Genomic DNA, 15,008 nt, shown 5'->3' with positions numbered 1-15,008 from the left:
TTTATGGCATGGATTGTTCTGGGAGATATAGTGCAATACAATAAAATAAAAAGCTAGGCATAATTTACATGAAGGGTGGTATTAAGCCACAATGTATATTAATATTATATTAATATTCATGAAATGTTTATTTTGCTTCTACTTCTTCTTCCTGTTTAGCTCAAGTGCTAGAACATCATCTGGTTACATAATAAGGTAAGAGAACAAATCGCACAGGAGCGACTATTATAATCTCATGTGGCAGCATGCTAAGGTTCTAGTACTGTGACAACTGCACCAAAAAAAAAAGCTGTAGCACTGGGAACAGCAATAGGAAATCACATGAAATAGCATTTCATGAGACCAATAATGACGTTTCTTTTTGTGTGAGTTAGCCAGAGTGGTGACATTTTTCAATTTAATATCTGAGAGTGATCAGCTCAGGTGGTCGCCAAAATTATTCAGGTCCAACTTCTCCAAGGTTAACAGCTAAATACAGCAAAGTCCTGTGTCACGAAGCCCCCAAAAATGCAGGAAAAATACTACGATTGGAAAAAAATCCTCAGCAACCCAGTTCGTCCAACTTTCCTTTCTGAGTGAAGTCCCCATATAGGATATCTATGGTCTTAGTGGCTCTGGCTAACGCATTACCAAACTCTTGAAGAGATGCATGATAGAACTAGTAATGGATAGATGATAGCCCAATATTAAAAGAGTCAGAAAACGTGCCAACTGTATTGTTCTTACAAAGAATCCAGCCTCATATAATTTTTATATTCACTTCCAGGGGACAGCCAATGAATGCATCTCAACAAGCAAAGAGCAATGCCCCATATAATGGATTCCAAAAAAGGTAAAGGTTCTTGTCTTTAGGTCTTTTCAATGCCATGGGAGTAATTATCCAAAAAAGTCATTAAAGGACCACTCTAGGCACCCAGGCCACTTCAGCTTAATGAAGTGGTCTGGGTGCCAGGTCCAGCTAGGGTTAACCCATTTTTTTTAAAAAGAGAAACTGCTATGCTATGTAGAGAAACTGCTATGTTTATAAATGGGTTAAGCCTTCCCCCTAATCCTCTAGTGTCTGTCTCATTGACAGCCGCTAGAGGCGCTTGCGTGATTCTCACTGTGAAAATCACAGTGAGAGCACGCAAGCGTCCATAGGAAAGCATTGTAAATGCTTTCCTATGCGACCGGCTGAATGCGCGCGCAGCTCTTGCCGCGCGTGCGCATTCAGCCGACGGGGCGGAACGGAGAGGAGGAGGAGAGCTCCCCGCCCAGCGCTGGAAAAAGGTAAGTTTTACCCCTTTTCCCCTTTCCAGAGCCGGGCGGGAGGGGGACCCTGAGGGTGGGGGCACCCTCAGGGCACTCTAGTGCCAGGAAAACGAGTATGTTTTCCTGGCACTAGAGTGGTCCTTTAAATGGTAAATTACTTCCATATGTAATTTACAGTATTAAAAAAAAGCTGTCAGTAGGTAAAAACATTTCAGATCTATTGCTCTCTAAATTTGAGAGGATAAAGTAAAAGAAGGAAGTACCGTATGTTGGAATGGATGTCAGCAGCAGTCATTATTGACCATGCCCGGTTTTTGTCCAACACCAACTCAAGGACAAGTGATCTCCAGTCCTGATTTAACATATATAAATACAAACTTATTTGCATGTGACTTTATACTCCCTTTCAATATAAGTAACAGAGTGACCTAGTTGTAAAAATGACCCATGAATTTTCTAAATCGAATATATATTTCATAACTTTAGCTACAAATTGCAAAGTCCTACACTATCTTCCTCTTTTTAATTTCGATAAATTGCAGAATTCCCATATGAAGCATTTAAGGTAGAATTATGAATATACAAATTAGGATAATGTTTTTTTTTTTTTTTTTTTTAAATTTAATAACACTTTTATTTAGTACGTAATAAAATTCAATGAATGGTGGTGGATATTAGATTGTAACATATTTTTCATATCATAAGGACAAAAGACTGCCAATAATAAAAATTAAGTAAAAAGGTCTAAGTATTCTATTGATCATAAATAACAGAAGAGATCTTGCACAACTATTCCAGAGCTTTAGGACGTAAAACTGTAGTGGCACTGTATTCTGTACTATCAAAGTCAAACACATGCTACATAAAAAATACAAATTGTGCTAATGATTTGTTTTATATTTACAGTTATTCAGTGCAACAGAAGAGTGCAAGTCTCCCCCGTGTCCCCAGCGCTACTGGCTATAAGATGACCACGGAAGAATACAAGAAACTGTAAGGAGATTCTTGTTTTGTTATAGCCTTGTAATTGTTGCAATTGTCGCTGAAACTCTCCTGTCTTGGAACACGTACACTCCTATCCTTGCCTCTGATTTAGATTTTACAGACTGACATTGATTGATGTATTACAACACAGGTAGTGACATGGTTGCTATGAGGCTCCTGCTTTAAACATTAGAACACACAAGACAAATGTAGGAGCGTAATCCCGAAAGAGAATTAGGGGGCACTCCACGCTGGTATAGATAGTATTGAAACACAAAGATAATTTTCACCCTATTATACCAAATAAACTTGCTTGGGGAAGCAGGTGTAAATCAGAGGGCTAAAGATTCTCCACGACTAAATGCCGGAGCTGACTTAGGTATCCAGCAAAAAATAAATCTTTAATAATCTGTTATTAAGAAGGATACAATAATTGCAACAGTTGCAAGACAGGGATAAACAGAAGGAAGCCTATATTTAACTTCCCCCAGGTGGTGGTGATCTAACTTGCATACAATGACAACTAGTATCAATTGCCAAGTATCACAACACAGGGGGTTATTGACTAAGTGTATTATTCCGAGATAGCCCTCTAATAGCTGACAGCAAAAATAGAAGGTATCCTAAGGACATCTAAAGTGCTGATGTCTTGTAATTATTTCAAGGGTTCAAGCCCACTAGGTGGAGCTGGTACCACCATCCTGACCATAATCTCTGGTTTCCAGACTCTGTTTCAAATTATATTGGACAGAAAAAGGGAATCAACTTGCTGTTCTACATTTCCTGCTTTGAACATCCTGTTTCTAGACGTTGGCAAATCCAAAACTGATAATAGCATCCACTCAGGGCAGGAGCTTTACTAATAAAGTCTACTAGTAAGTCACATTTACACCATGTGCTCATCAAGACACTAGTTATGCATTACTTATTTAGTATCCCACGTGCTATTAGAACATTAATAGGGAAAAAAAAGTAATGAATATTTTTTCTATACAATCCAGAACTCTATATATTTAAAGGTTCGAGGGTCCAGTCAAGTACATAGAATTGAATTAAAAGAATTTAATTGGGCATGATTGGTGACAGCTAAACTGAGTTTAAAATGTTGCCATTGCCTCTGTCATTAAATAGAGTAGATTTAGAGGCAGTAGGGCACGTTTGCTTTGTTACCCCTTCTTTCATTCATATGGCAACCAATTTTAAGCCATCCTATCCTTAATGTGCGTAATCATATTTAAAACACATATGACAATAGCCCGGTTCTTTCGAGATAAAGAACATACTATTTTAAAGTGTGAATTGTTGAAAATTAGATTTTCTTGTCTACTTATCTATATTTTTTTTCTTGTCTTTTTGTTTTGTTTGCAATTTACCCTAATTTAGGGCTCCATATAACACAAGGAATAAATCTGCAGACTTATCAGATGAGGAGACAACATTTACACCAACAGAACAAGCAAAAAGGTAAAAATATATTTGTAGTCGGGAACATAAGCCGTAATAACGAATACAATAATATATCATTAGAAGTAAGCAAGAGGGGGGGCGTGTCCTGGAAGCCGAGCGCACCGGTCGCATGTGCTGAGAGCTCCGCTCGAATCTGCTTCCTAAGAGCAATTAACCCGACAAACCCAGAGAAAAATGCTGTCCGATACCGACATGTCACAGCCCAAAAGCAAGCGGACAACCGAAAAACACGAAAAAATCTAATTTCTTTAGCGAGAGCTGCTCACGGCAAACACTAGCCGCCAGACCAGGCCCAAGATGGCGCCGAAAGCGACCACGAGGCTACTACACAGTCCCTGGAAGGGGAACCTCCACTCACCCACAGCATGATGAAATATCTGCTGAAAGAAATGTCAGATAAGCTTCTCCAGAAACTGGATACTGCGCTGAAAGACCTCAGAAAAGATGTACAAGACTTGGGACACAGAACATCCCATATAGAAAATAAAATGGAGGAAATCTCAGAAGACCACAATGCTCTGGTGGACACACTGGAGGGGCTGACAGCAAGAGTACTGGCACAAGACATCAAGATAGCAGATATGGAGGACCGCGCCCCGCAGGAACAACCTGCGAATCAGGGTCATACCTGAGACGGTGGGCACAGCAGACCTTACTGCGCATGCCACAGGTTTGCTAAGACACCTAGCTCCTGACCTGCCCACGGATACGCTCCTCCTGGACAGGATCCACCGCATGGCGAGGCCCACATTTTTGCCCCCAGAGACCCCCCCGAGATGTACTCCTGAGACTACATTACTTCCATGCCAAGGGAGGCTATTCTGGCGGCAAACAGAGCAGGTAAAGCGCTACCAGCCGAATACAAGAACCACACAATTTATGCAGATATATCAGCATACACCCTAAAGCGGAGGAGAGATTTTAGACCCATCACGACGGCGCTGCGGGACCACAGACTGCCGAATAGATGGGGATACCCCACCAAACTGTTAGTAACGAGAGGGGGGGGGGGAGACAACGGCAATCGCCACACCAGAAGAAGGGGAACAGGTTTTGAAGACCTGGGACATTGTTCCGACAATAGACCTAAATGCCACCAAAGGCATGCCCAGAATCGCCCCGGAATGGAGGAAAACCAAGAAAAGATAGAAAACAGAAAAAAAAGGGACACTGATGGACATTGGTCACCACAGTAGCACACTTTAAAACAACAGTTTCACGAATGGACTATGAAACACCGTTTGGGTAATGTACCATTTTGGTAACGGGAGGGAATGTGAAAATGTTTAGAAGGTTGTTGGGAGACTAAGGGACCTAGGCGAGAATAGACAACCTTGGGAGGGACCCCCTCCCTAACTGGCCCTACCCAAACATGAGACATACTGTATTAATTAATGCATTACCAGGCTCAACGATAGACAGTCAAATGACCGGTAACAAAGGGCCCTGAGGGGAGGGACAAGGGGTCATAATAGAAGGACTCATATGAGCTGAGGGCAAATAAAAAAAACACTTTGCCTACAAGGCCTGCCATAGTGTCAGGCACAATGAATGACATAGAGTACACGATTGCAAACATATACTCGCCCAATACTAACCAAAGGAATTTTCTACACAAAATTCTCCACAAATTAGCGAACATACAATATGGCATCACAATACTCTGCGGGGACCTTAACCACATTCCAGACCCAAAACTAGACACCACCCTACCCCTACACAGCCACAGACACCGCCCTCTGAAAAGGCAATGCAGGGCCATACAACGACTCCTACACATGCACCACTTCTATAACACCTGGAGAATCACACACCCCACCGAAAAAGCATACACACAGTATTCCCCATTTCATAACTCATATTCCAGGATAGATAACATCCTAATATCGGGCTCCCATTTGAACCAACTGCAATCCTGTGACATAGGCCAAATAAAGTGGTCTGATCACGCACCAGTAACACTGGAGCTTAAAGATAGTTACGACTTCAAGCACCGTAGCCCCTGGAAAATAAACGACTCACTACTGCTTGACAAAAGCTTTACGGAGGAACTTACAGAAGAGCTGGGGGCTTACTTCAAGAATAATGACACTGGGGAAATAGCAGCCACAATGGTGTGGCAAGCCCATAAGGCAGTCATGAGAGGCCTACTGATCAGGAGAGCAGCGTTCATAAAAAAGACCACACAAACACAACTTAAGGAATGGCAAAAGGAACTGTATGACCTAAACACGCTAAACCAAATTTCGCCGACCACTACAGCGAAACAACGCATAATCCACATAACGAGACTCATACACCAACAAGCTACGTGATTGAATTTGAGTTGAACAGTTGACAGTAAGAGATACATCTGTGTTCATGGAAGATGGCGATGGAAGTTCTAGATGACTTTAATTATTCATAAAAATGTGTTCATGCACACCTACTTTTAGGATATGTATAAAAGTGCCATTACTATGTGAGACACAAAACATCCATAAGGGCAAATAATGTCTCCATCATACGCTCTCGAAGTCCATCAAAAACCGCAGCTCTCGACCATTTTCCATCACTAACTGGTATTTTATTTTAATCAAGTAAACTTAAAAACTGACATTTTTTTAAAAAACAATTACCGTATGTAAATCTTGTTATATTTTATGTGACGCACGGGATTGTATGTGTATATAAAATAACTATGGTAAGCCATTTTGCCAGACGAAAGAAGCATATATACATATTTTACAATTACGTTTGAAAATAAAATAAGGAATTTGGGTTTTGTTTTGGGTACCTAACTTTTATATGACACCTTTCAGTTTATTTAATGTGTATACTTGAAGTATGCAATAGCATCTGACATAACATTTCAAATAATCTTCAGTATTCGTGTTCCGTAAGTATTGACTAGAACACGATTACACAAGAGAGATGCAAATAATCATGCCCATTACATTGTGTGCATTCCTCAGTGGAAACTGAAAACATGCATATTTACTAAAAAGCCAGTAGATTTTTATGCTGAAATAATGCCTGATATGTACTTTTTATAAAGTGAGGCACATGGAATTTAATAAATCAAGTGTACACAAGCTTAATAGATAGACAGACACACAGACAGACATGCATTCAGATGCAAGTTAAATTTGATTAAAAAAATATTAGTAGGGAAATTAATGCAGAGCATTGAAGGCAAGCATGAGATCAGTACAGGACAACAAACTTTAAAAGAATCAGAGAATGATAGAGGGAACAAGAAAGCAAGAATAACTGTATGCATCTGCATGTGCTGCACAAGTCCTCCTATCAGCCCATTCTCTGGGACTTTCCTCCTCCTCCTCCTCCACCAGTGAAGGCGAGTGATGCTACCAGAGGATGGTCGGGCTGAAGGGAGAACTTGTCCTTGGTGTAGGATTGCAGGTTAGGTTTGCTTTATTTCTTTTTTTAATGGGTGGGGTGTGGGAACATGCCATCATTGGTTACTCCAACCAAAATCCATTTTATCAACTGTTTTCAAACCATTTAACCCCGAAGCTAGTTCCCTGGCGTAGTCCGCTCTGCCGCCTCTGTTCCTTCTGCCACTGCCTTCCAAGATAGGAAGGTTTTCTTGGCTGGTGTGGTGGGACTTACCTGATTCCTGAGTCAAGAACTCCAAGCAGGCTGCTAGCATCGTTTGTACAGATCTGACACACAGCCCACTTCCATACAGTAAAATGGATGTGATGCAGCCCACTCTCAGGGTGTGTCCTTAAATAAATTCGCCATGCGCAACTTCTCTTCTGGTCCACAATTAGTCACGACACCCAGGAGAACTTGATCCGACACGTTTTGGGGTCGCCGGGGTGATGTAGTCCAATCAAAACCTTTCTAACCCTATTTACACCTTGTTTTGCCCCTCGCTCTTTGCCCTAGTATGATTTCTGTTATAGTTCTCGATTAGCATGTTGGTTATTAGTTCTTAGTATTCTCTGGTTTGCCCATGGTACGTTTATTGGATTATGAGTACCTATATCCCTGACCTTGCTAGTTTTATGTTTTCCTGCTATTCTGACCTGGCTAGCACCTCCGATTACCCGTGTATCTGTTATCCTGACCATGCTTTCTTCTATTTTATACGGTAAGCCTGGCCACTCCAAGGTTTGATAATATGTCTATACTGTCTCTTCCACTGATGTACCCATGTTCTGCGTATAAGTGTGAATCCCCGTGACAGCTGGCTTTTGATAGGCTGAGAGCATTAGCTGACCCTCTCAGCCAATCACTGGCTGCCCAATGAAAGAAATAGTTTGTGCAAGTTTTGTAAGGTTGAGCTGTTTGTTACATATGGTCACATAATGTATTTGAGTAGTTCTTATTACAAGAAAGAGGCATCACAGAATATTTACAAAACAGTATCCAACTGTCTAAGTTTCTTCTTATGTGAACTATAGCACACCCTAAAAATTGCTTACTGGTGTTTTCATTGCCAAAGATGATCTGTAAATCTGTACACTGACAGGTCCGACCCATTGCACATTCTGTTCAGCTGCACCTAAGACACAGATATTTATAGTGTAAGCTCAGTGACTCATAAAGTTTGTACTGTAGCACATCTTCACTTTGATTTCACTATTTGAATGTTTGCTTGTAATGTGATCAAAGAACACGGTACATTCTTAATCAAGGTCAGCTGGAAGTATACAACTTGTTTACCCATTGTCTGTTGCATATTTAAGGACTAAATGTATTGATTAAATGTTGTTTATCCCACAAACTAATGTTACTAATGCTATAGCCTCCCTGTCCCCATAAGTTCCACTTCATTTGCCTACCACAACATCACTGAAGAGGCATGGCCTCCTCCGCGATGGTCCAATCCAATGCTCCTCATAGAGGGAATTGGAGACCTAAAGCACTTCGGTGGCAAGCTTTCAATGCACGTTAAGCTTCCTCGTGGAAAATAATTTGTGTTCAATGCTTTCCTATGGGCTCTCTCGTCACGTGACAAACTTGTACTTGGTCAGTATAGCTGAAGCGTCTCTATTGGCTATCAGGAAGACAATCACTAGAGGATAATTTTTCTAAAAAAAAAAGAAAAATGCAATATTTTACATTTCAGGGTTAAAAGGACAGGAACACTGCACCACTTCAATGAGAGAATGTGGTCTGGGTGACTAATGTGTCCCTTTAATTCCTATTGTGAATTTTGTTTATTACCGTCCTCCTGCTCTGTAACGATCTTACCTTACATAGTAACCATATAAAGCTATATATATATATATATATATATATATATGATACTCTCTTGCTCTCTGACTGAACATTCACTGATCTATTATGAAGTTGTGCAACATTTCCTATGTTGAAATGTCTCACACATTGATTATGCATTGCCAATTAAAAGATCATGCAAGCTGGGATACACATATGAATCACAATACAAAACATCACCTAAGCCTTTATCATTGCTTTGTTCTGTGGATCTATACTTTATTTATTTTTTTATTCCCAGTATTTGTCTCAAAGATTTCTTGAATTTTATACCCATAGTAGCACATTATTGTGTGTTGGTTGGACCCCCCCTCCCACCAAGTATTTATTGAATGATTTAAAACAGATTCATAAACTGAGACTATTACGAGAGAACAAGCATAGGTGGTGGCACAAGGCACCTATTGACAAATCTTTGGAATATTTAAGTCAGGGCTGGGTTTCCGGTGGTTGTTGTTGACTCCAGCTGAGCTAGATCACAGATGCAAATAGTGGCAGAGATTGCCCAATTCAGCTTGCATTCTATATCGTATCTCTAATACGTTCACTGACTTTAATTCTTCTCACAAAAAACACTAGTTTATATAGATAATACTTACATGTAAATCATGTGAATTATGGATTCTAGGTTGTTGTTATATATAACTGATCAATGCACGGTTTCTAATACAACCTTATAAACCTCAGAACTTGTGTTTAGTATCTAGTTCATGAAGTGATTTAACAAACACTTGTTTACTTCACTATTGCGATGATATCCATGGATACCATTCATAAGAAATGTGATATATTTGGGTGTGTGATATATTTTGTTACGTGTGTATCTCAGTGTAATGTTTTGAAATGTACACTTTGACAGTAATCTCCTTATTTTGACTTTGCTAGGACGGAGGTAGCTAGTAGCATTTTAAAGAATTCGGCTTCAAAGGACCGCTCATATGTCTTCTCAGCAGCAAAGAGATACAGTGGGTAAGTTTAAACTATTAGGGTTTGAAACAAACATAAATATATTTTAAGATAATTTACATGTATTGTGGCGCAATTCACATGGCCCATTAAATTGATGTGCACTCGAAACATCTCAATTAAAACAGAGGGGTTATCCAACCAATGTCCAATTTTAGTGAATTGAAATCAGGATACGGGGACTCTGGTGTAATTTATAATTTTATCACCACAATATGGTGAATTGGAAATGGAACTCTGTTAACTCCTTCAGCACATACTGCTGTTAACCATTTGTGTGCATTGACTGAAAGGGTATTCCTCCATATATTTTTCCTTTTGCTGTCCTTTTTAACTTAATAGGACCTGGAACTAGCACTAGATTAACCGCTCTGTGTTAAATGACTTTGCCAGGATGTATGAGAGAATTTTGAAGATCCCTGATATTAATACAATTTGGAACCTGTCTGTAACCCATTTATGTCCTTAAAAACCAAAGAAAAAAAAGTTACTCGCGTACTATCCCAAATCCCTATGCACATTTATATAACTGAAGGTTTTTAGTATCACTCCAATGACCATTTAAGTGTCAGCTCACCTGCCACCTCAAGGCAAAACTTTCTAGGTGAGTCCTCCACTAACAATTCATCTCTAATATCTATTTATTTATCTAAACCCCTACATACTTATTAACCCTTAATGTCCTTGTTTCTTATGTAGGACTTGCCTATAGTCATCATGGCAATCTTGATGTAAGCTAATCAGTATTATTGCCAGCTATAGCCTCTATTTACATAATGACTATGCAGACTATGTAGAACCTCAATGGTTAATGGTTACTGTTGTACTTCCTCATCTTCTTAAATACTGGTACAATGGGAGTGTAGGTAGATCCTAGTCCCGGAGAGTAATGCAACCTCTTTTTCCCAATATAAAGTAATGGATGAGATGCTAGCACAAGTAAAAAATAAATCACTTATGAAATTAGATAGCAGTAACTGTCGGGGCAGGAGGAGAAATGCCAACTGAAAATACAGGGTATTTGGCAGGTACTTAGGAATTAAGATATGTATAGGGTACCCACGTTTATATCATTTATCTGATTAAACTGTGTGCATCACAAACATGTGGAACAGGGCACTCGCCAACTGAAGAGTGAATTGCATGAAATGTAAATGTTTTATTCTGAAAATGGCTAAATCATAGAAATTCTGCAGTCAGGCAGGGCTTGTTTATTTCATCTTTTAAATAGTATTTTTCGATTGATTTCTTTTGAAGCCTATTTTCATATCTTCATAAAAAAAAAACAAATATATTTTTTTCTCTCCCAGGGTTTCTTCACCAACCGAAAATAATAATAACCCATTTGTGGCTAAAAAGTAAGTCTTGCAAGTTTCATATTATTGAAGTGATTGAGGATATGACGTAATATGTACATTTTGACACAGATTCTGTTATCCCTTTATCAACCCTCCACCACGACTCTTTTAATGAGTGATGCCTATGTATGGTGCTTTGGGGTTCCAAAGAACACCACACTAACATATTTTGCTTTTAGTCAAACATTATATATATATTTATATTTATTTGATATTTTTCCAAAAATCTTATAGGCTTATATAATAAAGTCAATGATGTACATATACTTTAAACTTTTACAGAAAAATCTGTATATTTTAGCGCCTAACTGACTGATACTGCCAACTGGCTTGATCAAATTAACTATACCTATGCTTTGAGAGTCTTTTTGATGAGTACCACTCTCTGATTTTCAAAGTATGGATGATATGTTTACATTCAGGTAACGATTTGTTTATTATAATTAAACTTTAAAATGCATATACAATATGTAACATGAACAGATTAACTTATCTTAAGACAACTTCCTTATGTGAAGACACTTGTGGACAACATGTTTGGTTTTTCCTAGACAAAATGATCATAATGATATAATTATAATTTATGCAATGCTATCAGTGCTGGCAAAATGTATAAATGAAATATTTTCCCCATTTTTTTTTAAATGAAGCTTTCTCAGCATTAATCACTAAATTAAGAATTGCCAGTATTTCAAAGTAAATTTAAAGTTAAATTTATGACCAAATAACCAAACCGCAGACAGAATTATTTTTTTCTTAATTTGACTATTTTGGGCTATAGTTTGATATTCACTTTCAATTCGCTTAGAATTTTAGCGATTAACACCTTCTATAAAGTGTGTAATAATAAAAAAATTAAAAATTGTAAATAGTACACCATAGAGTTATCACATACTTGAAATAATTGCCAAATCATATTACTTTAGAATTTAAGAATTTTAATCGTACAGTCTAAATAGACGCACACTTTGTACGGTTCCAAAATACACAGTACCTCTCACTAGGTGTTTGATAATCATTGTAAAATGTGTGTTTCATCCCAGGGTGCAGGTACAGGAGGAAAATGAAAGTGTGAAAAAGAGGAGTGAAACGCTTCCCAAATCCGAAGATACCAGCAGGTAATGCGATACGCTGGCACAATGCTGTGATATAGTAATAGAACTGCCAATCACTGCTTACCCACGCTAGTGCACACGTGGGTAAATATTTAAATTAAAGAAAAGAATATGGGTGCATTGTTCCTGATGCACAATGCCACATATAAATAGTAACTGGAGTGGTGTGTAAATGCCAAATTAAAATAACAGATTAGTACAACAGCCCTGCCAGAGATCAACTAATATATTATTATATACAAAGTTCTGATTAGATAACTCTATATTCTATATGAATCTATATTCTGGTGTCTATAGCCTGTCCCGGCAGGCTTTTCAACATAAACGCTGCCTTTTCAGATAAAAGTCAGTGTTTGCATTGGTTCCTACCTTCCTAGTAACACCTCTACTGGCAGTCACTCAGATGGCCAATAGAGGTGTTTCCTGTGCCATATAGCTAAAGTCTCGTGACTTTTTGCCGCATTACCATACCCTTGAAAATCTCTGTTAAAGGAACACTATAGGCACTTTAACAACTTAATTTTACTGAAGTCCTGCACCCCTTTCTTACCCCCAAAAGCCTTTTAGCTCGCTCATTACAGGGCTTGGAAACGTGGCATCAACCCACACCTTCAAGCCCTCTGTGTATGAGACCCGGGAATCTTTCTTCCCGCCTCTCATATCCTAACATAACATGACAAGCGCATGCACAGTGCCATCAAGGTCAGTCTGTATTCAATGATTTTCTATGGCGGAATCTTAGGCGCATTGTGGCAAGCACCACACAGGTACCTAAGCTTCCGAATGATCCTCTTTAAGTTACCTAAAGTTCTTAAGAACAGCCCTGCACCTGGCCACACCTTTACTCACACTCCTAAAATTAAATTGTCCCTCTTTGTCAAATTGAAATGTTGGTAGGTGGGCTTTCTGCTTTTATTTACATAGGGTGTAGCGGGCATCAGACAAAGAACCACATGGGACTGTACGGAGTATGTGAGGAGAGGCTGAATGTATATTTGCGAAATATTGTTCTGTTTGATCGGTGCATTATTTCCTGTTTTTCAGTGGACAAAACACAAGCTCCCCTAAACTAACCACTAGAACCATTACAGAGGCAAGCAGCCCACCTGTCAAAGCACAGCCTGGGAAGATCTCACCCCAAAAGGATGACATGTACCAGTAATGGCTAGTGTTATCGTTTTCCACTATTACATCCTCTATAAAAGGGATCCTTAAATTCTGACATCACTGCAATGTGAGTAGAAAGAAGAAAAGATCACAGGCACTCCAAATATTAAGCCGTATGCAGCTTTAATGTAACAAAATGCAACGCAACGTTTCGACCAACAAAGGTCTTTTTCAAGCTTGAAAAAGACCTTTGTTGGTCGAAACGTTGCGTTGCATTTTGTTACATTAAAGCTGCATACGGCTTAATATTTGGAGTGCCTGTGATCTTTTCTTCTTTGTATATTGTCCTGGGATTGCTGGTCCTGACCTGGAGCACCCTTGGCCGTTTGGATTGAGTGCGGTTCCCACCATCTACTCTGCTCAATGCAATGTGAGTAGAGTGACAAATGACACTTCCTAACTCTGAAGATGCCAGCAGGTAGCGCAATACACTGACACAATGCCGTAATATGTATTGAGCTGGCAGTCACTGCTTACCCACACTAGCGCACACATGGGTAAGTATTTAAATTAAAGAAAAGAAAAAGGGCTCATTGTTCCTGATGGACAATGCCGCATTTTAATAGTAACTGGAGTGGTGGAAATGCCAAATTAAAAGAACAGATTAGTACAACTGTCCTGCCAGAAATAAACTATTATATTTATATACACAAAGTTATCTGTATTAGATCATCATTAATAGATAATCAGCTGTCTTGAAATAAGTATCTCCGCCTTCTCCGGTGTAATATGCAGACACATAGTAATGTACACTGCTTCAAAACAAGATTCATTCTGACCCCAGGAACTGCATGATTTGGCCTTTGTTCCAGGGTATATGATCACAAGAGAGTGCCCCAAAAATATGCTTCTGGTTGTCAAAACCTTAATTTGCACCACAGTAAAGAGGATTTAACCCATCCGATTGATAATGTTAATTTATTGATTTGCTAAAATAAAGGTCTAGAAAACAATTCAAAATAAATATTTGCAACATGGAATTGTGGGGATTGTGTTCCTTCACAATGAACCATGGGGGGCTTTTATTGATGTATACAGAGTATGTGAGGGTAGGCTGAATGTATATTTGCAGAATATTATTCTGGTTGATCAGTGCATTATATCCTGTTTTTCAGTAGACCAAACGCGAGCTCCCCAAAACTAACCACTAGAACCATTACGGAGACAAGCAGCCCACCTATTAAACCACAGCCTGGGAAGATCTCACCCCTAAAGGATGACAGGTACCAGTAATGGCTAGTGTTATTGTTTTCCTCTTTTAAATCCTATATTAACCAAAAATATAATAATTTATCTGTACCTTTAGTTGCGGCATAGTATTGTGTTATGTTATCTAGCGTTAAAAAAAATATGGTAAACAAAAATGGTGTGATCTTAGAAAATACAATATAAAGAATGTTAAGTGACAAATAAAAACAAGAGAATACAATACAAATACATTTTTTATTTTAGTTTTTACACCTAAAAG

General features: G+C 38.8%; 1 protein-coding gene across 2 annotated transcripts in view; it reads left to right on the top strand.

Moving 5' to 3' along the window:
• ZNF185 (zinc finger protein 185 with LIM domain) overlaps positions 1-15,008 on the top strand; it is a 108,566-nt gene that overhangs the window by 29,742 nt on the left and 63,816 nt on the right. For both annotated transcript variants that reach the window (XM_063431909.1, XM_063431910.1), the window contains exons 7-15: positions 160-195; positions 767-832; positions 2,158-2,244; positions 3,619-3,699; positions 9,820-9,903; positions 11,211-11,258; positions 12,302-12,376; positions 13,418-13,525; positions 14,656-14,763. In XM_063431909.1, coding sequence (XP_063287979.1) covers positions 160-195; positions 767-832; positions 2,158-2,244; positions 3,619-3,699; positions 9,820-9,903; positions 11,211-11,258; positions 12,302-12,376; positions 13,418-13,525; positions 14,656-14,763 — 693 coding nt within the window. The remainder of the gene's footprint in view (positions 1-159; positions 196-766; positions 833-2,157; positions 2,245-3,618; positions 3,700-9,819; positions 9,904-11,210; positions 11,259-12,301; positions 12,377-13,417; positions 13,526-14,655; positions 14,764-15,008) is intronic.

The sequence above is a fragment of the Pelobates fuscus genome, chromosome 9 (genome assembly GCF_036172605.1).
Source record: "Pelobates fuscus isolate aPelFus1 chromosome 9, aPelFus1.pri, whole genome shotgun sequence".
In the NCBI taxonomy this organism is placed as follows: Eukaryota; Metazoa; Chordata; class Amphibia; order Anura; family Pelobatidae; genus Pelobates; species Pelobates fuscus.
This window is presented reverse-complemented; position numbering and strand designations above follow the sequence as displayed.